The 26,406-nt window shown below is 37.7% G+C and overlaps 3 protein-coding genes, 1 non-coding gene and 1 pseudogene across 4 annotated transcripts; 3 read left to right on the top strand and 2 right to left on the bottom strand.

Moving 5' to 3' along the window:
- Positions 1–3,276: 3,276 nt before the first annotated feature.
- On the top strand, positions 3,277–6,244 carry LOC137962072 (cytochrome P450 724B1). Its single transcript, XM_068808783.1, has 9 exons — positions 3,277–3,485; positions 3,633–3,954; positions 4,209–4,361; positions 4,461–4,700; positions 5,097–5,183; positions 5,273–5,351; positions 5,461–5,567; positions 5,859–5,977; positions 6,145–6,244. Exons 1-9 carry the CDS (start codon positions 3,277–3,279, stop codon positions 6,242–6,244), a joined length of 1,416 nt encoding a protein of 471 aa, XP_068664884.1.
- A 144-nt stretch (positions 6,245–6,388) lies between these two features.
- On the bottom strand, positions 6,389–6,474 carry TRNAM-CAU (transfer RNA methionine (anticodon CAU)). Its single transcript is given in 2 exon segments — positions 6,389–6,424; positions 6,437–6,474. It is a non-coding gene; the product is annotated as a tRNA-Met (tRNA).
- Positions 6,475–7,039: 565 nt separating this feature from the next.
- LOC137963940 (glycerophosphocholine acyltransferase 1-like) lies at positions 7,040–11,282 on the top strand (annotated as a pseudogene).
- Positions 11,283–12,792: 1,510 nt separating this feature from the next.
- LOC137962891 (protein PLASTID MOVEMENT IMPAIRED 1-RELATED 1-like) lies at positions 12,793–17,429 on the top strand. The gene is made up of 2 exons (XM_068810012.1): positions 12,793–15,138; positions 15,667–17,429. The coding sequence occupies exons 1-2, from the start codon at positions 12,944–12,946 to the stop codon at positions 16,823–16,825; spliced, it is 3,354 nt and encodes a 1,117-aa protein (XP_068666113.1). The 5' UTR covers positions 12,793–12,943; the 3' UTR covers positions 16,826–17,429.
- Positions 17,430–18,194: 765 nt separating this feature from the next.
- Positions 18,195–26,080, bottom strand: LOC137961902 (E3 ubiquitin-protein ligase RGLG3-like). The gene is made up of 12 exons (XM_068808522.1): positions 25,856–26,080; positions 23,524–23,753; positions 22,999–23,083; positions 22,743–22,883; positions 22,554–22,667; positions 21,223–21,320; positions 21,046–21,125; positions 20,848–20,953; positions 19,786–19,913; positions 19,558–19,699; positions 19,372–19,428; positions 18,195–18,768 (listed from the first exon to the last, which is right to left on the bottom strand). The coding sequence occupies exons 2-12, from the start codon at positions 23,713–23,715 to the stop codon at positions 18,682–18,684; spliced, it is 1,230 nt and encodes a 409-aa protein (XP_068664623.1). The 5' UTR covers positions 23,716–23,753; positions 25,856–26,080; the 3' UTR covers positions 18,195–18,681.
- Positions 26,081–26,406: the final 326 nt, after the last annotated feature.

The raw sequence follows: 26,406 nt of genomic DNA on the forward strand, positions 1-26,406 counted from the left end.
CACGCCAGGTTTTTGGCGCTGGGAGTCTGAGAGGTGGGAGGGTCGAAAAAAAGTGGTGGCACAAGAGTACCATCCACATGACCCAGTAGGCCTTGGCTGTTGAGAAGAGGAAGAAACTGACTCTTCCATAGAAGATAATTGGAAGACAAAAGTTTGATAGTAACCATGTGAATCATGGTGTTGAAGGGAAGAAGATCGGAAGTGAGATCATAAGCCATTTAGGATCATGGGATGTTAATCCAGGTATAGCTCTGATACCATGAGAATTTTCAATAAAACATTCACCACACTGACGGGGTGAGTAGATTTCATATTTATAACTGATAAAAACTGTTACAACCTAATTTGAGAGATTTACATTGATTTGATTTTTACTATACATGAAAGAATGGAGCTTGATTAGCTCCAGTAATTGATGGTCAAGTGTCTCTGTGAGGAAGCCCTTAAACAGGGCAGGTAATCTCAATCAACTGAGATTATGGCACCGAATCTTCAATGTAGGATCTTCAACATTTTGTACCATTTTTGGGGACGATTTTTTTCTTGATTCATCTTACTTTTAACAAATATTATAAAGGATAGAAAAATGAGTTTCTTATTGCTCCAATAGTAAAGTATATGAAAAATAAACTAAGAAACACTGAAGTTCACTTTTTTTTACTTTTAACCTTATTTTTATTATTTATAAAAATCTAACTTATTTCTAGTGAATATAAATACCATAACTAATTTTTCCGTTGTTTCCTATGTCTGCACAAATACAAAAAAAAAAAAACAGATAAAAAAGAATTTGTTTCCAGTTGTATTTTTTTATGGCAGAACAAACATTTGTTCCACAAGAAGATTAAAAAGAAAAAATTGAATGTCAAAAGTGAATTGGATATATCTATGTTGAAAATAATCCCATAAAAGGTTCTCCACATGAGGTGCTCCATTTCACTTTGCCATACAACTTAGAATAAGATAAGTGTGGTTAAAGCAATCCTTGCATTGAGTTGAGACCCTACATAGGGTCCACCACACGTGTGCCACTAAACAAAGGGCCCTCCACACATGTGGCATCCTCCATGAATGTATGACCCTAATTTTGTCTCATACTAAGATGCAGCTCAAAAGACCACGCGTGAGGATTGAATACATATGTGGCCAAAGCAATCCTTGCTTGTCAAGTTATGACCCTACACAAGGGTCCTCTACACGTGTGACTTGAACATTTTGCCTATAAGACACCATGATTAAAGATATAAAGCATGATGCCTACAAGGGGCAAAAGCCAAAAAGAAGGTAAAGTAAAGAAGGAAAGTGTTTACAAGCCAATCCTTGTCAATCAATTTGTTTTTTTTTTTATTGTAAGTTTGCTTTAGGGTATGTTAGGAATGACTTTAAAAGTTTTTTTTTTAATTTAAATTATATTTTTATGCAAAAGAAATTCTTATTTCCACTTTTTTGGTCTCTAAGAATATTAGGTTTTTGTCAGAAAGAGAGGTTTTAAGGATAAAAGGTTGAGTAAAGACTCTTTTTTATGGTAATCTTGCCTAATAAACGAATAAAACTACTTTAGATTTTGGTAAGGATACTATTAGATTACTTCAAACCCATTGCAATTTAAACTAGCATTATATTGTCATTAGATATCAAATATTTTTACAGAATATACACCGAAAGAATCCGTTTTAAAAATTATACATTGTAACGACAACTTTGAAGAAAAAAAATCCAAAATGGGTTCCCTAATAACTGCTTTCTTGAATGTGATTTATGAGAATTTAAACTTAATTTTTTATAAGAAATCCTTAATTTTATCTATTACTTGAAAAGAAAAGAAAAATGCACCATACCCTTTTCATCTTTGTGGCCAGGTTATCCATATAGAAACTTTATCTTATAATGTGCATGATATTTCCCTCTTCATATTTGAGGATAGGTACAACCAGGGAACCACTCGAACCATGAAGAAACTGTCGGCAGCATAGCCACACATAAGAGGATTCTAAGTTTAACTCAAGAAAGAATGGACATTCCTACCCACTGCTCTTCCATCCATCTTCATTTCAATTTAACAAAAGAAAGGAAAAGTGTAGCCAATGCAGCCACCAAGATAGAAAAATCTTGTTTGCAATTCCACTTTGTGAGCAATCAACGTCAAACTCACATAAAAGAAGCTCAGCCCATGTTTGAATTTTCACACTTGCCTTCTGTTTTCCAAATCCAGGGTGATGAAAAGTCAGAAAAATAGCAAAGGTCATGTTCTCATGCTCCTCTCCTTTAGGAGACAATTTTCAATATTTTTTGCATGCTCTCAAACTGTTTGTTCTTCCATTCTCTCCCACTTTAACATGAGCAGAAGGGAACATGAGGGCCAGGTCAAAAAAGGGTTGTTTGGTAGAAGGTAGCTACTCTTTTGTTTCTATAAGAAGAATTTGAAGACCAATTATATCATTCCTTCAGTCTAGGAACCTATCATTCTCCATTACTCTCCAGGATGAATGTTGCATCTTTCATCTCAAATGACTTCCATTAATAGAAGCTGATGTGTTCTTAAGGCCATCCAAGGGTTTTTTCTTGGTCACCAAATTATCAGTCAAGTGGTTTTGATTAATTCAATCGTGCTGCCCTTGTTGCACACGAGATTACTGACAGACGATCTAAATGGATTCTTTGGTTCATTATAAGTGGAATTTAGACTGAAACTAGTGGGAACAATCGATGGGGTGAACAGAAACTATCAAACATCTCCAAAACTCCATATAATGGATTACAAGGCAGTGAGTTTAAACTTCCATTCATGGTGGTGCCTACCTTATGAATCATGTGATCACCTCATGGGAGACCTAACTATGCAATTGTTAACCATGGTAATGTGACCCCTGTTGTTTCATTATGCCATGGAGATAGGGCTTGAGATAATTTATGAGATTTAGAAACAAAAGGAGCCAATGGGTCTGCTTGTTTGTACTAAAATCCTCCTTACTTCCACCAAGCCTGTTGCGTTTTTAGGCTGACATACTTTAAAACATGTTTCAGGTTAGATGATTACCTATAAGTAGATTGCTCTCTCTGTCTTTGTCTTTGTCTCTCTCTCCCTCCCTCCCTGTTCCCCATTATGAATGTGGTTGGTACGTATAAATATAACGATATCAGCCCTTTAACCTCATGGATCTCCATGCCTTTTGTGGATTCTTTCTGTGGTAGTGTTCTCAGTCAGTAAATATTCATAAAGTGGTGTTGCAATTAGTTAAAGAAGCTTAAAGGCCTTCAGACGGCGAGAGAAGCTCTATGGAAGCAGATATCTTCCCATTTGTATTGGCATTCTTCTTTGGAGCAATTCTCTCTGTCTTCTTCCTACATCTCTTATATCAAAGGAAAGAGCTGAAACATGCTCCTCAAGGGAGCATGGGTTGGCCCCTTGTTGGAGAAACACTTGGATTCTTAAGGCCACACAAATCAAACAGCATTGGAAGTTTTCTACAAGAGCACACCTCCAGGTGAAAGCCTTACTGTCACTGGAACTTGGTCAGCTTGTTATGTTCTCTGCTTATGTTTCGTCGTTCCATTAACATGTTAGTCTTTTTTATCCTCAAGTGTTGGCTGAATCAAGTAATTTTCTCTGTGTTTCTCATTTTGAAAGCCAGGTATGGGAAAGTGTTCAGATCCCATCTATTTGGTTCTGCCACCATTGTGTCATGTGACCATGAGCTCAACTCCTTCATTCTTCAGAATGAAGAGAAGCTATTTGAGTGCAGCTATCCCAAGGCCATCCATGGAGTGCTGGGCAAGCTTTCGATGCTTGTTGTCACAGGTGAAGAGCATAAAAGACTCAGAAATATCATACTTGGCCTGACCAACTCATGGAAATGTGAAGACAATTTAAGGAATATAGATGAGCAGGCACTTTCGGTCATGAAAGCTTGGCATGGCAGACAGGACATTATATTCGCTGAAGAAGCAAGGAAGGTAAAAGAGAGAGTTAAAGCTGCTTAAAATAGTTAGAAACTGTTCTTCCCAACTTTTCTATTTTTCTTCCTACTCAAATACATCCTCCAACTATAGTGGAAGTTTCATTTCCTTATTCCTTCTCTGTCTCTGTAGATACTGTCATGCAGGCTAGAGCAAGGATTACTATGAGATTCTGGTTATAGACCAGCTAATGAGATTCGTTACTGCGAGCCTGCTGCGTTTACTTCTCTAACTCTTATTTTTCCGCACAGTTCACATTCAATGTGATAGTGAAACAAATACTCAGCCTGATACCAGAAGAGCCTCGAACAGTCAAAATCTTACAAGATTTCCTCACGTTTATGAAAGGGTTGGTGTCTTTTCCCGTCTATATTCCTGGAACTTCTTATGCAAAAGCTGTCAAGGTACGCACTGTGCATAAAACAGTTGATCATTAACTATATTCCTTTCCTTTCCTGTCCATTTCTTACTCTCTCTCTTTCTCTGGAAATAATTTAATGCAGGCTAGAGCAAGGATTTCATCCACAGTGGAAGGCATAGTGCATGAGAGGAGGAAGAGGGAAGCAGGGAGTGAGAAGGGAGACTTTCTAGATGTGCTTTTGTCAACCAGAAGCTTGTGTGATAAAGAAAGAGTGAGTCTTGTGTTGGATCTTCTGCTTGGAGGCTATGAAACAACCTCATTGCTGATGACCCTTGTTGTCTTCTTCATTGGGAACTGCCCAACTGCTCTTGAGCAGTTAAAGGTCTGCTTCAAGCTCCAACCCTCAACCAAAGCATTCTAATTGACATCATCTTAGTGACACAAAGACCCACCAGTTATCCTAATAGAAACAAGACACTGCTGCATGGGGCACCCTCACTTCACATCTATAGAGGGGTCCATAGGTTATTGCACAATATTTTATATTTTTTTCTAAAGATCTTCTTTGTGAGTTTTTTTTAATAGCATAATTATTTCTTAATTTTCCAAATTAGAAATACTTCAGTTATATTTATTTACCTGATTAACCCACTATAAGACTATCTAATCAACTAAAAAAGTATCCGATTAAAATTTTCCCTTTGTTGAACGAGTGATCGAGTAAAATCGATAATTTATTTCAATTATTTTCTATTTTTTATATGAAAAACATTTTCAGGAAGAGCACCGAGCAATAAAGAGGAGAAAGAAGGAAGGCGAGCATCTGAACTTGGAAGACTTCAAGCAAATGGAATTCACCCAAAATGTATAGCATTGCTTATACTAAGCTTCATCCTTTCTTTCAAGTATATGAAAACTCATAGACTACTCACTGACTTCTGTAATCCCATACAGGTGATTCATGAATCTCTAAGGTGTGGCAACATAGTGAAATTTGTCCATAGGAAGGCTCTTAAAGATGTCAACTTCAAAGGTTTCTCAAGTTTCTTATTTATTCACTTTGTTGTGTTTATGTAAACATTCTTTATGTATATAAATATTTATACATAAAAATTTGTTGAAATGAGACTTGTTTTTTGTAGGGTACGTAATTCCGTCAGGTTGGAAGGTCCTTCCAATCTTCAGTGTGATGCATCTCGATCCATCACTACATGAACAACCATTGGAATTTTTGCCTGGGAGATGGGTGGTAACTTCTTTATTTTGATTTTAAAAAATTCTTAAAATTAACACAAATTTTAGAGAAATTAAAAAAATAATAATCGGTATATGATCAATCTTAGTTATATACCTATTCATGTCCATTATAACGGTATAAACATCCAATCAAATACTTGAAAATCCGATAGTTATCAGTCGATACACTTATGCATTGATCCCTTTAAGATTCATTGTGTATCAAGCACAATCTATCTGTAGTTCGATATACTTGCATATGATCTACATATATACTAACACAGATAAAGTTGGTGTCTCTTAGGGTCAGGGTTCCTCCAAGAGATTTGCACCTTTTGGTGGGGGACCAAGGATGTGTCCAGGGGCAGAGCTTGCTAAAGTAGAGGTGGCATTCTTCCTCCACCACCTTGTACTAAAATTCAGGTAAATTTTCATCACAATAAGTACACTTGTTAGGTCGACTCTGATTTATGAGAGGGTGGGTTAACTAATGGTTTAGAACTCGCCCCATGTACATAAACCCTAAACCCTAAACACCTTGAATCTGAATAATGTTATCATATTGAAGTTGTTGTGTGTTTGTGTGGCAGGTGGAGAATAGAAGGAGAAGACTACCCAATTGCATATCCTTATGTTGAATTCCAAAGGGGTCTTGTATTGAGGATAGAGCAAGTAGAAAATGAGAGTTGAGGAAAAAGAAATAAGATGATAATCATGTGTATTTATTTGTTAGTATTAAACAAGTATATTATCTATTTCTATTCAACTCTTTTATATTAGATTTTTTTTTTTTTTAATTGTGGAAAAGGATAATATTAAAAAAAAAAAAAGAATTGGGGTGAGAGAGGCTCGAACTCTCGACCTCAGGATCACTCAGATAGCTATGAGACCTACGCGCTAGCCAACTGCGCCACCACCCCCTTGGTGAACAGCCTGCATGACAGTATATTATCACATGACAATTTCTCTTATTTTGATTTTGATTTTTTTATTAATAAAATATAATTTATTTCTACTTTTAAATATCAATATTATAATTAATTTTATAGTTAATTTCCCATAGTGCCATGAATATAAGAAAACTGCTCAAATAATTTTAAAAAAATATATTATAAAATTTTAATAAAAAATAATTTTATTTTATTTTATTTTCTAACGACGGCATGGTATATTCCATGGAAAGTGACCCTCATTCTTCTCGTGGCACGTCACCGCCAACAGTTAACTAATCGAAGCCCGTCTTTTGTGCGATTCATTGAAAGCTACGTGGTTTTTCACGTGGATGCGTCTCGTTGGTTTTTGCTTACGTCATTGAGTCATTCGTGGGGCCCACTTCACTTGTGAAACATTCCTTGTCCCTTCTCTTCGTCTTTGTCGTTTTATTGAAGTTAACAGATTATTTAAATGATTACTTAACTAAGTGGTTTCTGAAGAGGAGGGAGCAGGAGGCCCGAGAGACATGCCAACTATTTGAAAGGAGGTCTTCTTCTGCTCCTGCGCTCGCTTCCTCATCTTCTGGTCTTGGTGGAAAGAGAAGAAACCCAGAAACAGAAGCGGAGAAAAATGTCCCAGGAAGAGGTCGATGGTGATGGAGGGCAACCGTTTCGTAGAGTCAAGCAGAGGTTCTCTGATCGAACCAAGGTGAGAAGTCGGTTACTTTTTATCTTACTTGAATTTTGTGGGGGTGTTTCTTATCTGGGTCGTGTTGGACTTTTTAGAAGGTGGCTCAAACGAGGGAGTTACTGTTTAAACAAGCGGTTCAGACGAGAGAGATCTTGTCGAAGCAGGCGGTTCAGACGAAGGAGATCTTGTCGAAACAGGCGGTGAAAATTGCCAAACAAGCGGAAGAGCATGAAAGATTTATTAATAAAGTGTGGTATCTCGTTACTTTATCAAAGTTTTTTTTTTTTTATTATTATTTTTTTAGTTATGATGCTATGTTGTTGGCGTTATTCATTCGGTTTATCAGATTTCTTAGTGCATTTCAATTGTTTCGGTGGTGTTTTTATGAATCGGTTTTTGCTTGTAAGGTTCATCTTTTTGCATTTTCATTCACTTCTAATTCTTTGGTTGTTTTAATATTTTGCGTACTGATTTCAGCTAAAAAGATCGTTGAGTTTTAATAGTTAGTTTTTTGGATGCGACTTCAATGTGTCACGGATCAGTTAGATGATTACGATTAATGGGTTTTTGCGTCAATGTGTCTCTGGTGACTCTGCTTTTAAATTTATGCGAGTCTTAATACTTAATAGTATTTGTTGATGACTCATATTTTCGGTGGTTATCTATTCATTCAATCTGAATCCTGTGAACTTCCTATTCTCTGACTGAACATAGTGAAGGTTCATCTATAATATCTCATCTTTAATCACGTTCACCCCTTTGGCTTCTGCTTTGATCATTTAGATCCATTTTTAAATATTTTTCCGGGCATATGAGAATGATATCATCTGTTTATAGTTTTTGTAACGTGGATTCATTAAATGTCATACTTGTAAGATTATTCTGTCCTTGTGCAATGATCAATTTTATCATTCTTCAGAGTTCTCTGTTGATTTCACCGCACAAAACTATATATAAACATTTGAATGATGTTTTGATTACTATTTTGTAAAATTTGAGATTTAGGTCACTCATCTGCTGGGGGTCCTTGGATTTGGTTCATTTTGCTTCATGTTGGGTGCGAGTAAGTTCTCATTTTTCAGTCTTCCTGTTGTTTGGATATGGATTTCAAGATTACTTATGCTCACATCTCCACTCGTCAGGGCCACAAGATATTCCATATGTGTATTGTTTATTCTTTGTAATCTTTGTTCCTCTTTGCTGGATATACTACCGGTTAAAAAAATGGCATTACTTTCTTCTGGTAAGTACATTGTGCCTACACCTTTTTTGTTTCTTTTGTAAATTTTATACATTTTTTAGACAAAAGTCGCCAGCCATGTTGCCCAAAATAAGGATTCTTGATGCAGTCCGACATTATTGTTGTTTGATTGCTTATTGTTGTAGTATACTCTTTTCCTCTCATTCCTACAGCTTCTCGCCAGCAGAAAACATGATTGCCATCTCTTTTTTGGTTCCAAGCAGCTGAAGAGCATGGTTGTGGACTAAAATTTTAGAATCAGAATTAAAAGGACAGAAAATTTGGGGAATGCCAAGGAATGTCTTGACAATCAATCAATGTCTCTCGAACTTCCTGCTGTGTGTTTTGAGAAATAGATGCATGGAAGATATATTTTATGTATACAATTTTATGAATTTAACAATGCATTCCTTTGGCACAGCTTCTCTCTTATTAAATTCTTGCAGGCTTTTCTATAGGTATATTTCCCTCTCCGACTTATAGCTTCAGTGCACTCCCTTGAACTTATTTATTTATCTGATGGTGATGGAGTTCCATCTAACAGAGAAGGTAAATAGAAAGGATTTTAGGCAGAACTACTAGAGAAGAAAGCAAGTATGAGAATAGGAAGATGACAACAAAGTCCCACCAATACCTTACATAAGCTAATTATTGGCTTCTCTGTTTGCTTTGGGGTGAGCACAGACCCATGAGAAAGCTGCCACATACTGGGCAACATAATGAAACTCTTCATCTGTTTCCTGTCACATACAGTGTGTTTTTGGTATGACTTATCATGACATTGGCAATCTAGGACTATCTAGAACTTCATGCATAACAAATGATTGTTGGGACAGAGTAAGGACCTCAGGTTTTAAAGCTTTCTATATTCTGGGCCAGATGCAGCTATTGATGGAATTATATAATATTATTATTATGTCATGTTATTGCATTTATGGTCTTAGTAGGGGAATGAGTATTGATGCCTACTTGACTGTACCGGCTGATGTGTGCTGTGAAATTAAATTTCAAGTTCTGTCTGATCATTAGGATTTGTAATGGAAGTAGATTTTCTTTGTATCACTTATATGTGATTTAGGTTATTATTGTTGGAATAGTCATGCTTGTTCTCATAACTGAGAATGTTCTTGTCTCTGTTATCACTGAAATACTTGAAATTAATTTGCAAAGTCAAGGGAATGCTTTCTAGATAGCACAGTGAACGTTTGGATTTGACTTGCACTGAAGCAGACAGCAATTAATTGTAGCTTGCTTCAGTCTTGCTCATTTTTTACTTTAAAAAAATGTGGCTACAGCTTAGTGCACTAGTTGGAATTTCAGATTAAATTTCTGATTACTTCTGGGCCTTCTTGCAGGATTTTTGCTATTATGCCAATACAATTTTCTTGGCTATGCTCCTATTTTATCCCAGAAATGAAAAGCTGTTCATGGTTTGCTTTTCATTTGCTGAAGTAAGTCCAGAATTCATTTACCGAAGTGTGTAATTTATGAAATTCATATTGTACTTTCTGATTTGAACCTTTGATTGTAGGGTCCTCTGGCGTGGGCATTAATCATTTGGCGTTGTAGCCTGGTTTTCAGCTCTGTTGACAAAATTGTTAGTGTCCTGATACATCTTCTGCCTGGTTGTGAGCTCCCTCTCTCTCACTGGACCATTTTTCTGTAGTTTGTAGTTCAAGTACTATACTGTACAGTTATAGCTCTAGAACACACATTTGATGAACATTTACACTGTTTTCTTTATGTATAATGGCTTTTGATCGTGACATTATGGGGTTTTTCTTTACTTAGTACAGAAAAATTGAAGATTTGCTATTAAGAAGTAACTATTAGTATTTAATGAAGCAAACAGTCAATGTTTCAGAAACAAATGAAGTGATTCTTCTTCCATCTAACCATACGTGATACCGTTTTTAATAAAATTATATCAATCAAGATCTTGATTTCAGGGATTGTTTTCTTCACAATTTGTTGGTGGACCCAGCAGCCTTTGCAGCAATGCACCCAAGCGGAGAAGCTGGTGGAAGAGCTTCATGGCCTTATGTGGAGGATAAGGCATACCTGTGGAAGTGGTTGTTTTTTGTCCCTTTGGTTGCTTACACCTTATGGCAGCTGCTATATTTTGTTATTGTTAATGTGTTACGTCGCCAAAGATTGCTAAGGGATCCTGAAGTCTTGACTTCTTTCAGGTTTTTTCATCTTCCCCAACCCTCCCTCCTGACTGTTGATTTGTATTAAAATAAATATACTGGGCTTTCATAGGTCCTCTGTAATCCATACAAAATTCTTGCTCATATGAATGCAACATTTTTTTTTTCAGGGAGCTATCAAAGAAAGCACAGAAAGCAAACAATTTATGGTGGCGTTTGAGCGGCTTGCTTGGGGAGCAAAACCGAAATATCATGTACATGCTGCTCCAAGGTGCTTTCACTGTGGCAACAATGGCTCTCACAGTTCTAATCTTCTTGTCATATGAACTGCACTGCATCTTCCAAATATTAAAGGTTTCTGCATCTGTGTGGAACGGGGGAAGCTTTCTATTAGAAGTAATGCCTAGGCAGGTGGTTCTCAAGGAGAAGAAGAAGTTGGAGATGAAAGACATACCCACAGCCGACCAGCCGGTTGTTGATTCTCCAGCAGAGAACCATTACCCTTCCGTGGGAGGCTTTCCTTTGAGGTTTGACGTGCAGAAAGGTCAATCTGCTATGGATGCCAATGAGTCTAAAGCAGCAGAGGACCCTCAGCTCACTGCAGAAGCGAATCAGTCTGATCTTGTCTGTTCGAGTAGCGACGATTAGAAAGTGGTTTTAGAAGCTGTTTGTTACCCGTTGTAATATTTTGTTTTCCTGTTTAGTATAGATTTCCTTGAGCCAATGCTGTGTTCATCATCATATCATCAAGATCATCAAATGATGTCTTTCAGAGTGTTCTGAAGACTGCCAATACAGTATTTGATGTTTATAGAGAGGTACAGGGAAGACAAGTAAGGATAAACATAGGGCTGATCCAATATGAAAAGTCATTTGGTGTAAAACATGTGAAACGTTATTTCCGGACGGCTAAGATAACCGTTTTGTTATTTCCATTCAGATTTTTTCCTCACCTAATACTTACCCCATAGGTTGGGTCAAGTGAGGTCAAGTTAGGTCAAGTCAAGTTCTTTGTGTAACCTAACATGTGCCCACCCTATCGATAGAAACATCAATTCAAAGTACTATTTAACAACTTTTTATGTATATGTTGACAATTAACCTTTTTGGAAAATTGATTTATCATAGGCTCTAGTCTAAAATTTAAAAAACCGAAAATTTGGATATTTGCCCAAACCATAATACAAGTTGAATTGACTTAGGATACACTATTTTAAATGTCATAACATTCAAGTGTTCATCATCATATAGGGGGGTTAGTCCAAAATATATCAGATATGAATTACTCCCGCATTACTCAGTTCATTGGATTATGATGCCTTTCAGAGTGTTTTGAAGACTGCCAATATATTCTTTGATGTTTTTAGAGAGGTATGGGGAAAGACAAATAAGGATAACACTAAGGTAAAAATCTATATAGTATTAAGGAAGGTTGATCCAATACGAAAAATTATTTGGTGTGAAACACTATTTTCATTTGGACGGCTGAAATAGCCGTATGGTTATTTCCATTCAGATTTTTTCCTCACCTCATACTCACCCCATAAGTTGGGTCAAGTCAGGTCAAGTTAGGTCAAGTCAGGTTTTTTGTTTAAGCTAACATGTGTCCACCCTATCAATATAAACATCAATTCAAAGTACTATTTAACAACTTTTTAGGTATATGTTGACAATCAACCTTTTTGGAAAATCGATCTATCATAGGCTCTAGTCTAAAATTTAAAAAACCGAAAAATTTCGCCCAAAGTATAATACAAGTTGAATTGACCTAGGATACACTATTTTAAATGTCATAGCATTCATTTGTAGCATAATGCGTGTAAGCTTCAAACACTCTTTGGGTTGGCATTACTTGGAAGGAACATTCTTTGGGTTGTTCCAATTTTTTTCAATCATAAAAAAATGCTTCAAATTTTTATTTATTTATTTATTTTTAATATATAATTATAAAATTAAAAATATAGTATAAATTAATTATATCAGATTGGAGGTAGGTGTAGAAGAAAACCCGAACCCATTTTTTTTGAGTTTAGTTGGGTTGGGTTTGGGTTAGGTTCCTCACTTAACCCAATCCGATACCCCCACTAGAATTGATTTTTGGAAGTTTTCGATAATAGTTTAAAGTAAAAATATTTATAGAAATCAAAATTTTAAAAAAGGGCTTATGACACCTAAACTTCCGCGAGCAAGACAAGAATATTATCCCCCGCGCCGGTCCACTTCGGTTACAGCTGCCTGCTTTCGATCGGAGACCGACCAGTGAGCGAATATTTGCATGCAAAAACCCGACTTGCGGGCTCGGCGCAGTCGATTTCTTCATGGGTGTTGGAGTTTTTGGTGATCTGATCTCTCCCGAGGTTTTAATTTGATGCGTGGATGGATTTCGGGAAGAAGAAAATGGGTGGGGATGCTCTCGGAAACGGCCGGTTGTTGCAGGAAATCGAAGCCATACATAAAGCACTTTACCGTGAAGGCAACCCTGTAAAACCCGCTCGGTCCATTTCCGCTGGGAAAACCCACCAGCAGTTCCTGCCCGAGAATACGAAATCTAGGGCATTCAGGGACAACTCCAACTCGTCTTCGTCCAAGGAAAAGAAATCCTCTTCCTCTTCGATTTGGAATTGGAAGCCCCTTAAAGCGCTGTCGTCGCATGTACGGAACCGCCGCTTCAATTGCAGCTTCTCTCTCCATGTACACTCTGTCGAGTCATTACCTCCCAACTTTAATGATCTCTCCTTACGGGTTTACTGGAAGCGGCGCGATGGAGAATTGGAGACGCGGTCGGCGAGGGTGTTTCAGGGGATTGCTGAGTTTGAACAGACTCTGGTGCATAACTGTATGGTTTACGGGACCAGGAGCGGGCCTCACCACTCGGCTAAATACGAAGCCAAGCACTTCTTGTTGTTCGTAGGAGTGGTGGGCAACGCAGAACTTGATCTTGGGAAGCACCGGATTGATCTCACGAGGCTCCTGCCCTTCACATTGGAAGAATTGGAAGAGGAGAAGAGCTCCGGGAAGTGGACCACCAGCTTTAAGCTCTCGGGAAAAGCCAAAGGTGCGATTCTGAATGTTAGTTTTGGGTTTGTAGTCTTACGGGATGACAAGAAGGTTCCGGAATCGTCTTCGGTTTTGAAGCAGAATCAGTCTGACATGATAAAATCGTTAGTAGGTCTTGAGCAGGGGGATGAGAAGGTAAGCCTCCGAAGGGTCGGGAGCCTTCAGGGTCCTGCTGGGTATCGCGTCCGTCAGCTTTCTCACTCGGTGGAGGATGTGAAGATACTTCATGAGGTTTTGCCCGGTTCAAAGTCAGACATGACTAGCTCACTGACATATGAAAACGTCAATTTGGAGCCTGAGTTTCATCATTTTACCCATAAGGAACTGAACTTTTGCCTGAATGCTGAACTGGAGCCGACAAAGGAAAATTGTGAAAATGCCAGTGAAGAGGTTGAGTTTAATGTGATTGAGCAGGGGATAGAAATCGATGAGAAAGCTTTCCTGGAGTCTAAAGGGAATCAGAAGGCCGAAACAGAGTCAGAGACTGTCAATCTTCATGAAGTTGACAAAGTCCCCGATGAAGATGTAACGATTAAGGATTTTGTGAATCTTGATCATATTTCTGCTGAGAAAAGTAATATGCCTACAAAAGAATCGGGCATGGAGGATCTAAACTCTGCACTGCATAATCTTTCAATTATTGAGGCCGATGCATTGGAGTCCCCTCCATCTCAGATATCAAATTACAATGAAACCAAATCAGGCTATAAGGCGGGCAAGGTGGGAAAGTCTCTTAGTTTGGATGATATTACAGAATCAGTAGCTAGTGAGTTCTTAAACATGCTTGGAATTGAACACAGTCCAATTGGCTTAAGTTCTGACAGTGATCCTGAATCTCCAAGAGAACGTCTGTGGAAACAGTTCAAAAAGGATACTCTAGCCAGTGGGGAGGATGTCTTTGGCATTGGTATTGGGAAAGAAATTGGAGCAGAATCAGCTCGTGATATTCCAGTTCAACTTGATTTGGGAGAATTTTCAGAAGATTTTGAATTGTCTTCAATCAGTCATGCAGCTGATACTGAGTATCAGAGGGCGGGTGAAGCACCCAAAGGCAAAACAAGAGCTAAAATGCTGGAAGATTTAGAAACAGAAGCTTTAATGCGCGAGTGGGGTTTGAACGAGAAAACTTTTCGGAGCTCTCCTCCAGATAGTGCCAGTGGATTTGGAAGCCCCATTGATCTACCTCTTGAAAAGCTACTTGAGTTGCCTTCACTAGGTGAAGGGTTGGGCCCTTGTCTTCAAACGAAGGATGGAGGATTTTTGAGGTCCATGAATCCATCTCTTTTTGGAAATGCTAAGAATAATGCAAGTCTGATCATGCAAGTTTCGAGTCCTGTGGTCGTCCCTGCTGAAATGGGTTCAGGGATTATGGAAATATTGCAACATTTGGCCTCCGTTGGAATTGAGAAGCTCTCTATGCAAGCCAGCAAACTGATGCCTCTAGAAGATATTACTGGAAAGACAATGCAGCAAGTAGCATGGGAAGCTGCACCTTCCCTAGAGGCAGGAGAAAGGTTTGTGATCTTAAACTTATTGTTGTTTCCATTCTTGCGTCAACGGTTTTTCTTTTTTCCTTTTTTTATCTGTTGTCTCCCAACTTCTTATCAGGAACTTGAGCATTATAGCTTTATCAGTTAACAGGTTACAGGGGTTTTCATCAGGCTTCTGCTAAAGTTGGTCTCAAATTCAAGAAAATTGGAAGAGTTAACCATGACAGTTTAACTACGTGAAGTATTTTTGGGCATTGGCCGATGCCTGAAGGACTTGCAAAGTGTAGGATATATTAAAAAAAAAAAAAATTGAGAAGAAAGTAGAGTAAGAGAAAATGTGACACAAGTGGCAAGGAAAGCCATGAAGACAATTAAGATATTTTGAGGATGGTAAATGAAGAGAATTGAAAATTAAGATATTTGGAAAGAAATTTGAATATTTATCTGCGTACTTTTTTCATATTTTGGAATCCTTTGGTGCACCATGCATTTTGTCAAATGAATAATACTTTCTAAAAAATAAATAATTGAATTTTTTCTTCCTTACCGCAGAGAGGAAATGTTACACCAGCTAAAGGTAGATGGAAAATCATCAGATGCTGGACATGATTTCTTACATGGGATAAAAAAGTCTAAGGGTTCATCTAAGCTAAATTTGAGTTCAGTTAATGGAGACACAAATTCCGAGTATGTTTCAGTAGAAGATCTTGCTCCATTGGCAATGGAAAAAATAGAAGCCCTCTCTGTAGAGGGTTTGAAAATTCAGTCAGGAATGTCTGATCAGGAGGCTCCGTCAAATATCTGCCCTCAATCTATTGGTGAAATTTCTGCACTAGAAGGTATGAAGGCCAGGAGCAGTGGGTTGCTTGGATTGGAGGGAACAGCTGGAATGCAGCTATTGGACATCAAGGACAGTAATGAGGATGTGGATGGATTAATGGGTTTGTCATTATCTTTAGATGAGTGGATGAAACTAGATGCTGGTGTGGTTGATGAAGAAGACCATGATAACAGTCGGACATCAAAAGTCCTTGCTGCCCATCGTGCTAATTGCACAACTAAAGACCTAATTAGTGGACAATGGAAGGGAGATGAGAGAGGTAGGAAAGGTAGAAAATGGGGCCTTCTTGGGAACAACTTTACTGTTGCACTAATGGTGCAGCTTCGAGACCCTCTGCGCAACTATGAACCAGTTGGAACCCCCATGCTTGCTCTGATCCAAGTGGAGAGGGTTTTTGTACCTCCTAAGCCCAAAATATATTACAATGTTTCAGCAAAAGGGAACAGTGAGGACGTTGATGAACCAGAGCCTGTTCCAGCAGCAATGAAAAAAGAGAAGAAAGAAGATGAGGAAGCAGAGGTAGCTGAGGTTATACCTCAGTTTAAAATAACAGAAGTCCATGTGGCAGGCATTAAGACAGAACCCACCAAGAAAAAACTGTGGGGTTCTTCAACGCAGCAGCAATCTGGGTCCCGCTGGTTGCTTGCTAGTGGGATGGGGAAGAACAACAAGCATGCATTGATGAAGTCAAAAAATGCCACTAAATCTCCCCATGTGGCTACCGCCACAGTGCAGCCAGGGGATACGCTTTGGAGTATCTCCTCTCGTGTTCATGGTACTGGGGCCAAATGGAAAGAATTGGCAGCTTTGAACCCTCATATACGAAACCCAAATGTTATTTTCCCAAATGAAACTATTAGATTGCGTTGATGTAAGTCTTGGAAAGTTGATATTGAAGTACAAGGCCAAACTTTTTTGGTTGGGCCAGTCTGGAGGCATGCAATGAAGTTCAAAACCAAATACTACTGTGTTAACTGGTGAAAAATGGTGCCAGTGACTTCTGAAATAAATGGCTATGAACTTCCCATGGACAGAATCGGGACATTGAATGGCTCTGGTTTAAAACAATACCATCCAGTGAAGATGCAGAAAATGGAGTTCCTGAGAAGTGTTTGGTGCATGAGTTACGAACTTTGGTCAAAGAGCTGAATGTTTACCTTGCAACTCCTAGCAGGTGAATTATAACTCATTTCACCTTGACCAGGAAAACAGAAAGCCTTTGCAATTTTTAGTTGCAAGGTTGGTATCTATCTGCTCGTCAGCTTGATCCATTTGATGGTTTTACCTAGATGGATAAGGAGCAAGTTTGATATCTGTTTAATACTTGGCTTTTTTTGTCTCTATTCATTTTAAGTAGTATTGTCGTCATTTAGGTGTTAAATATCTTCATGTTGCAGCCTACTCTTGTCTCTTTGTAATCCAATTTATCATTGAAGACAGTTTACTACGTTGTAATGGTATTATTCTCAACACAGTCCATCGTAGCTTCTGCTTTGGGGAAACATTTTTGTCAAGGTTTACATGACATTGTGAAGGATACCCTTTGCTTTTAAATTCATCCTTGATGAAGGGAAGGTCTGTCAAAAATCAAACAACCAATTCTTAAATTCAGAACTTTCGATACTTTCCATTTAAAACACTAAAAAGGGTTCTGAATACACAGACCCAAGAGCTCATTATTATCATAGAAACAGGACTCAGTGTATTAGGAACTGGTTCAGTAAATTTTACATTAGTCTTGCATTTGGTTTGACACAAACAACAAGCACGATGTCGTTGAACACCGACGAAGAGAAAGCTTATATTTGAGTGTTTGGCATACGAGAGCAAAGCTGACTTTTTTTATTGCGGACGGAGGGACTGTAAACCAGGGATTTAATGGAGAAGACAGCCTTCCTCTGGGCATCACCATGGAGGACGCAGCGAAGGATCTTTGCAGCAAAGTACGAGGCACGGTCAGCCTTGCTACATTTCTGACCGCTCTTACCATCGTCGGCGGCCGCCGGCTTTAGCAGTGAAGGGTCTTCCACACTCCCGCTGTATTATCGGACCGGAAGCACCGCTCGTTAGCGCTGAACCGGATTCATCGAAACCAGACCGGTTTGGTTGGCTTAATTTAATTTTCTCTTTAAAAAATCGCATAGCAAATATCAATTAAAAAAATTGAAAAAGAATATATTAACAACAGCATCCAATCTGCATTAGAATGGATTCTTACAACATTGCTTGCATTGGATCATTTTCAATTTTCTTGTACACTAATAAAAAGATAAAACCTAGGTCATCAGATTTACAGCAAAGTGAAACTATTGGGCATGGACTGCCCAATGACGTTTGTTTTAGGTCATCTCAAATTGACATTTCTGATGGATAACACTCACCACTACAATTTGAAGTAAACTCCTCACAATTACAATTCACAAAGGATTTCTCCACAAACATTTATTATTTAAGAACAGAATCAATTGCTGAATGGAGGTAGAATCACACATCCAAAAACTAGTTTAGCACGAGATCAAACATTGCCAAAAGCCTGCTTTTTGGACCCTGCAATCACATTGTTGCTTTTACCCTTCTGTCTTCCTCCTGTCATTCTCCATTTCTACTGGCCTTTGGATACCAGTAAGAGACTTGGCCAATGAGAATCAGATTTGGTAGCGCAAAGACAGACTGATGGGGCTCATACATTCATGGACATTCCTGAGGCTGCTCGTGTGGTCTTCTCTTTAAGAAGAATAGAGTCTCAAGCGCGTTCTTATTGGTGCGCGGCACATGGGGCAAGTTGACAACGTTGCACCACAGTCCTTGCAAGTCTTAAGCAACAAAACACACATCAAACTCGGTTCTATTTGCTCTTCAGTACCTTACTAGATTCACTGGTAAGTCACTAAACTTAAACATTTTACAACACCAGGATAAAAAGCAATCAAGCAAGACAGAAATTTCAGACAAGATAGTCAGAGCATTTCAATATTAGCAGCGAGATATAGGCGCGCATATAAAGGAGACAGCAACACTAGGTATACATCAAGCCATCAACAATTGGGAACCAGTAAAATGGTAGAAAGATCGCTTCAAAGATATAATCTTGTGAAGACCTGCAGTGAATACAGCCATTGTGGAATACCTATTCACTAAATAAGCAAAAGAGGATTGGGCCTTTGCCCCATTAGCTGCATGCAGTTACTAGTGTCAGCGTTCTTGGCTCAAATCTCATGGGGAGTATTGGGTGTAGAGTGTGTGTGTGTAATCAATGCTAAAAAAAAAGAGAGAAAGGAAAACGCACGCAGCAATCATGAAAGATCACATTCTTCAAAGATAGATGCATGTATCGTAGACTGACATGCCACTCTTAATAATCAATCAGCAGCAGCTTCAATCTCTAAGGTCTAACGTAGTTTAAGGAAAACACTTACCAGATGACCACATCCAAATGCCATGTCCTTCGGATTTGTCAGGCAAATAGGACAAACCTTCCAATACCAAAAGCACATGATTTCCTTAGTAAAATTATAAACCAGTAGAGTTAAACTCAATCAATGTGCATTTGTGAACAATGTGTGTGCCTCTGTATGCTTTGTACACTTGTAGAAAAAATCTACCTGCTCAACGGTGTTATTTTGTCCATGTCCAGTTTGTTCGAAGCTAGTAAAATGTGGGATTGCTTGAACCACACTATCATGCTCAATCACTTCACGAGGAGAAGGAAGGGGCTGTGGGCCTGGGACTCTCACTTTCTGCAATCTTAATCATGTAGCTTATTTCAGTTTCAACATGGCTTTTACTATTAGAAAATAAAGATAACCCAATCATTGGCTTGTGTAGCCTACCCTATAAACCTAGGGTCCTGGGTAGCCCTGAACTGAAGTGGGATCTCCATAAGGGCAGCAAGTGCAAATGCTGTTTCTTTCTTCGAAATTTCCTTGTTCTCGGCCATGATTTTTGTGAAATTTACAAACTGCACAGGAACATATTGCAATGTCACTATTAATTAATAGAAGCTTGAATTTTCGAAAACAATAAACCACACAGCAAAATACAATATAACAAGTATTTTACAAAAAAAAAAATGCTAAAGAAGATGAGTGTGCTAGGGGAGGGGGTGTGGACTTTGTTTGATATTGGAATTCTTAGAATATCATCACACATCCAACAGAAGCAATTGAATCACTGCACCAGTTGAAAAACATGTTTTTTCCCCAGACCATCGGACCTCCATATCCATTATTAAAGAAAAGAGAGAAAGTAGGGAGGAGAGAATTTCTGTTTGTCTTTTATCTTTCCTCTCTCTTCTGCATCTCTTTTCCACATTATATCCCCTTGTTTCTTCCTTCTTCTCTCTTTCTTCTCCTGCTGTTGACAGCAACCCCAGACAACTCATTAACTGTGGAATTACAACTTTGAACCAAATTTGTCCGAATCTGTACCTTGGTAACAGAATACCTCCCCCCCCCCCCCCCCCCAACACAAACATTAACTAATACTTGGGTTAACCAGATAAGCCCAACCAAAAATCTAAGATTGCAGCTGAGGATTCAAGCAACCCGAATGAGTCAGAACACAACCAGGTAATTTACTATGTGAGAAAACATAACATGTATGACTGTTCACCTGAAAAAAAAAATTGCAAATAAACAAACTGTATAATTGGATTACTTGAACAATTAACACAGATTAGTAACCACACCATGTCTTGTCTAATTTGAGCAATTTACTGATGGGCAATTTTGCCTCTTTGTCTAGTGATATATGAGTAATGAGAGCCCCAATTTTGAGCAATGCCACTCAATCAGATCATCCACTTACAAGCAACAGCTCTAATAGACCATCTAAAAAGATGCCTATATAGCTGCAATAACTAATCCATTCAAATTTAAGATGCCAATAATCACCTGGAAATTATCAAAGTACCGTTGTGGAATATTGTCATCAAATTGCTGCATCGCATCCCATGGTCCATCACCCACACCGACCAAAATAATTGAGAGAGGGTACTGACTGATCCAAGAAGAAAAAGGCTTCCTTCAGAACAAAATTGAACAGAGAGATCATTCAGAAGTGCAAGTGCAAGTGCAAGCTCACTGTTGTACCTAGCTGTGACAATAGCATTTATTGTTGCCTGTTCTTGTGGACTAAGATTTCCAGGGAGAACATCAGGGTTCCTGGTAACCTAATGAGTAGGTAATGAAGAGAAAGAGTCCCAATAATAAGCAACTGGATCTAAGAAAACTTTATTTTTAGAACTTAAGAAAACATACTTTATTCACCTGACCATCTGCAACAATTACAAGAACATGATACTGTCCATTACTTCTCTCTACAATGTCCATAGAAGCCTCAATCAATGGAGCAAATGACGTTGGACCTAAAAAAAATTCCACAAAAAAAAATGATGTAGGAGAAGGCAATATTGAAAGATGAATAATTTTAATACCTTAGTAACAATTACCAGGAGGGTGGCAAGGAGAATGTGGAGTAAGGGTGTGTGCTTGATGGGTCAAGCAAGTTTTGAACATCAATTTGAGATAAATGTATACAATTATAAGGCATCAATAGCAGAAGCTTACAGTCACAGAATGGTCAAACCTTTTTTTAAGGAAGGAAAAAAGGAGTGTATAAACCTAAGTCCATCTACGCTTAGGTGCACCCAATTTTTCATTTATAACTCAAAACTTCAGTTCTTCTTATTTGTGCGTTTAGTTATTACCTCATGCATTCATGTTGATATTCATTTCAGATTTTTTTCTTATTTTTATCAATTTTTTAATGATAAAATGGACATAAAACAATTGTTTAAATATAACAAACTAAAAAAAACTCTTGTAAACAGTATAAATTTTCTAAATAAAAAACAGGCAGGTGCAGCCGAAGTTGGCTGGACTTGAATCCAGCCTCCTTTCACTTTTTATGGAAACAATATGTTCAATTATTGCTGGTTAAATATAAAAGGAAAGACTTGTATTTGATGCTATCATAACCTCCATATTTTAAAGCATCTTTGCCCAACTATACATGTGCTGTGTTGATCAGTGCAGTCTCAATGATATGCCACATGGTGAAAATTATAGAAGAAAAATGAAAAAGTGAATATGCAAGCTTACCAAGTAGAGCATTAAGTAACACTGGAATAAAGTAAGTAGACTTATGACACCATGGTCAATCCAAACCAGGAACAGCCACAAACATTAAACATTTCTCCCAAACTTTGTGGGGCCAACAAGTCTATGACATGCAGCCATTAGGCTCAGATGAGAATACTATTTTAAACAGGACATTTTCAACTCACATTCTTGCAGATGACAGACTTCTGAATGAACTATGGGCATTGACAAACGAACATATAGGAACACCATTTTAAATCTTGTTTTTAAGTTACTAATATCGAGGCAAGTTAGGAAGACCACGAACAATTAAATTCTTCCAATTTTTTTTTTACTAATGATTCAGAATTAGTCTTTAGTTACTTGGAAAAGGCACAGAGTCAAATATCACTAAATAGTTAAAAGTTGCCCCTAGCACTTACTAGCAGAAAGTGGAAGTGAGACAGTTAAAAAAAGCAAAAATTAAAAATAATGTCTTTTCTTTTAAAATGACTAACCTGACAGCCTCAAACGAGGAACTATCTCTCTATATCGTGCAAGTGCCTCCTCAAAACCCTGACAATAACGATGATCAGGGTAAAAGCTAAAGACATACTTGTCATGAGTTGATGCTGCAAAAGACAAAAAGACACAATTAAAAAACATCCTACCGTGCCACCTCTTTGTTCTCAGTGACAGTGACTTACCATCACCAAAACCAAAACATGGTATCATGTTGTCCTCGTCAAAAGGAGATAATGTATGCCCAATAATGGAGATTGCTTGTTCATATGGATTAGGAATGTCACCAATTGCATGAAGACTTCTCCGGTTAAACGAATACCTACCTACAACCCACATTCATATTCAACTAATATATAGGACTTGCTCAAGAGAGCAAAAATTGATTTATATAAATAACCAAATATCTTAGCGGAAGTGAATAAGAACCAACCGTACAACCTGTCCATTCATTGCTCTTCGTAAAATCGATGCCAAGAATTAGATTTGATGACTCAAGGCCAGAATCTCTCAGTGCAGAAATTACCTGGAAAGAGGAACAGGCAGAGAATCCTTATCCCTATCAAAGACATGTGACTCCAAAATAGAAATCTTTTTATTTTGATCTGATCACCATGATGTAAAGTAACCCATAATGAAAACAGAAGTATAGTCCCCCATCCATACAGGTAATACAGACCCAACAACCACAATTGTTTGAGGTACATGTACCAAGTTTTCAACAGGAACATGATATCTAGTGTCTGATTGTACTCCAAAAGATCGTGTCGTTCTTTCGAATTTGGGTTTAATATAATCATATTAAACAGATGAGAAAAGGAAGAATAGTAATTTAAAGTTGGTTTTATGGCCCGGTAAATTTTATGTGGTTGATAAATCCAAGAATGCGGCTCATTTACATTAAGCTTATGTGTGAATAACAAATTCAGTATAACAGGAATTCCAAAGAGTTTTACTGTCAAATACCTCATCAAGGGAACTGAAATTATCGGCTATATATGACGCATGTTTTGAACTCTGATATCTCGATTCTGTGGAAGTTCCAACGTGGTATGAAGGATTGGAAGGGTAAGAAGGGTAAGAAGAGTTAGAAAGGTTAGAAGGTTGTTGTGCATAGGGCCTTGGATGAAAATGTTCCACTGATTCCTTATTTCCCATGCTTTTGATGTATTTTATACTAAATCATAAACAATAACCTGCAGAAACAAAATAAAAGGAAATTAGAAAAACACGTGAAAGCATTAGATAACCTACTGAAGACAGTGGTAAATTAGGTAGCTAAAAGCTGCAACTTTTAGATAGCATTTAAAATACACACAAATGATTTAATATCCACCAAAATGTTCACACTCAACGAAGCACTGCTGTCAGACACCCAAAGACCTCTGCAAAATTCTTTAAGAACTTAATTGCAAGTCTCATGCGATTCATCTAGGAATTTTAGTTCTTATTGCATGACGATGATTTGGTACGAATGTACAAGTCTTCCAGCTTAAATTTCCTAAATCATATTTATTTTATTTCAAGTGAGACAACCAAGACATTCCTCTTTACTTCCATGAACTCTGAAAATAAAATATTTTTATTTGTCAATATGAGTTTGGACATTCAAGAAAAGAAGCAAGCAGACCAAAGTTGTCTTTAACAACACCAAATTATACAATTTACCATAGGCTAAAGACAACCATGAAGTCTTTCTTACGAAAGCACTTGCAGTGATTATATCACATGTGATTTTCTTAAAAAATGGTCCTCATAGATCCAATAGATGAAACCACTGCAAAATATAATAGTATGCTTACTTGATGATGACAAGGTCCAGTGATTGTGATTTCATGGTCAAAGTTTATCTGTTTTCTATACATGTACCGGGAACGGATTATAGACTACACTAATTCCGCCTCACTGTATGGCCTTCCATTTCCTTTCCTTTAGTTAACATCTGATTTTTACACTTGAGCTGGACACAAATTTGTGATTCCCATATTTTACACAATGTTCGTTCCCGTTGATCTAACTCACACAAGGCCATATTCAAAGGCTTTTTTCTTTAATGTAAAGCCATTCCCTTCACTGAGTATTGAAGCAATCTCTAGAATCAGTTTCTAGTAGTGATATATTTCTTCGTTTGTTGAAAAAAAATAATATGAGTTCTCAACACCAAACCCATGAGTAGAGAACACTAATAGAAAAGATTATATTATTTGACCAATCATACCTTTTTACTGCAGTTTGGCAAAAAAAAATCTTTAAAAAAAATGTCAGAAGAAAAGATGATGTCTCAATATATTAAAGTTTCAATGTAATAGTACAAAAACAAAATGCACTCAAATCCACCTAAGTAGCTTCAGCAACTTTATTACTTAGGCCTTAGTCAAGTTCTAACGGCTCAAATTTCATTTCATCCTCTCCACACTTTATTTGATCCCTTTCCCTGTGTGTTTAATGTTGATTTTGAGAAAAAAAAAAAATTAAAAACATTAAAGGAGAGAAAACATAGATATGTCAATCAATTAAATATAAAGGAGTGCAACTTTTTAAATATTGCAACTCAAACAATTGAAGAATCAAAACTCCAGGACCTCTTGTTACAAAGTCAGCATCTTCAGCATTAAAAAAAGCCATAACTAGACAGATTTTGGACTCGACACAGCTCCAAGTTTCATAGGTTGAAAGAGAGCAGATTTTCTTTCTTTTTACTTGAAAATCATTTTTTTCAATTCACAAGTTATACGAGCAAAACTTTTGAGCTTACCATAACATGAATTTCTCTTTGGCCCATTCATTAATAAACAGTCTTTTAGTCATTAAATGTCCCTATATTCCACACATAAACAATCCCTGAAGATTAACTCCCACAAAAGGAAGGACCCGCCTCAAAGTGCAGAATATTCCATCAAAACACCATGGAGCTTTCACTCAGATTATCTGCAGCTCAGAAAGGTTGCTTAAAATATCACAAACATCATATCTCCCAATCGGGTTTTCTACAACAACAAACAGCAGAATCCGATTTTCAGTCAAACAGTAACAAAGCATTTTCCTAATTTCCCCCCGCGTAATTTTTTTTTTTCTGAAGTGCAACATGTTCTTCCGAACTCAACTGAATCCCAAGCTCGAACCGCCCCTGACCAATTTTAATCCCCACAATAACCGATGACGAAAAAACATGGCACACATAAAATATGACATATTACCAGTTGCAAAATATTCAACATCATGCTTCAGAAAAAAACGGGAGAAAGGAAAAAAGAAACAGAGGGAGAAGGAAGAACAGAGAAAGACAGGAATAACTCACCGCAACAACCGGATCAAAGAGGTTGGCAGGGAAGGCGAAATTTGCAGGGAAATGGAAAACGGTGGCTATGAAAGAAACCTGACTGGAACATGGATTGTCGTGGGACCCTGTAAACATTGTTTACATGAAGACAAGACGCGGGAGAAGCACGACCGACGTGTCTTTCTCCATAATCAAGTCAGCGGCGGCGGAGAAGGTTCATGCCGGGTGGCTCGACTCGTGAATCCAACCAATTATTTGACCAGCCGGAACAGAATTTTTTTATATTAGAAAAAGTTTGATTTAAAGATAAAGATAATTTAATTTATAATTTTCTAACCATTTATTTACACCCTTGGTCACTATTCTGGTATCTTGGCTAATGCTGTGACTTGCTGCCTTTGAAAGTTGAATGGGCGCGTTGCTTATTCGTGGAAGTAACCGAAGGAAACCAAAGATAGACAAGTCTGTTGCTTGCCGCAATCAACAATGGTCTCCTCTCCACGCTTTCTCTCCTCTTAATCCATCATCCATATTTACCAAAGTTTGGGATTCGGTTGCTTGCTTCCAAC

The sequence above is a fragment of the Aristolochia californica genome, unplaced genomic scaffold (genome assembly GCF_029961685.1).
Source record: "Aristolochia californica isolate CCGP_79_NKW_82.1479 unplaced genomic scaffold, dmAriCali1.0.hap1 SCAF_4, whole genome shotgun sequence".
NCBI lineage: Eukaryota > Viridiplantae > Streptophyta > Magnoliopsida > Piperales > Aristolochiaceae > Aristolochia > Aristolochia californica.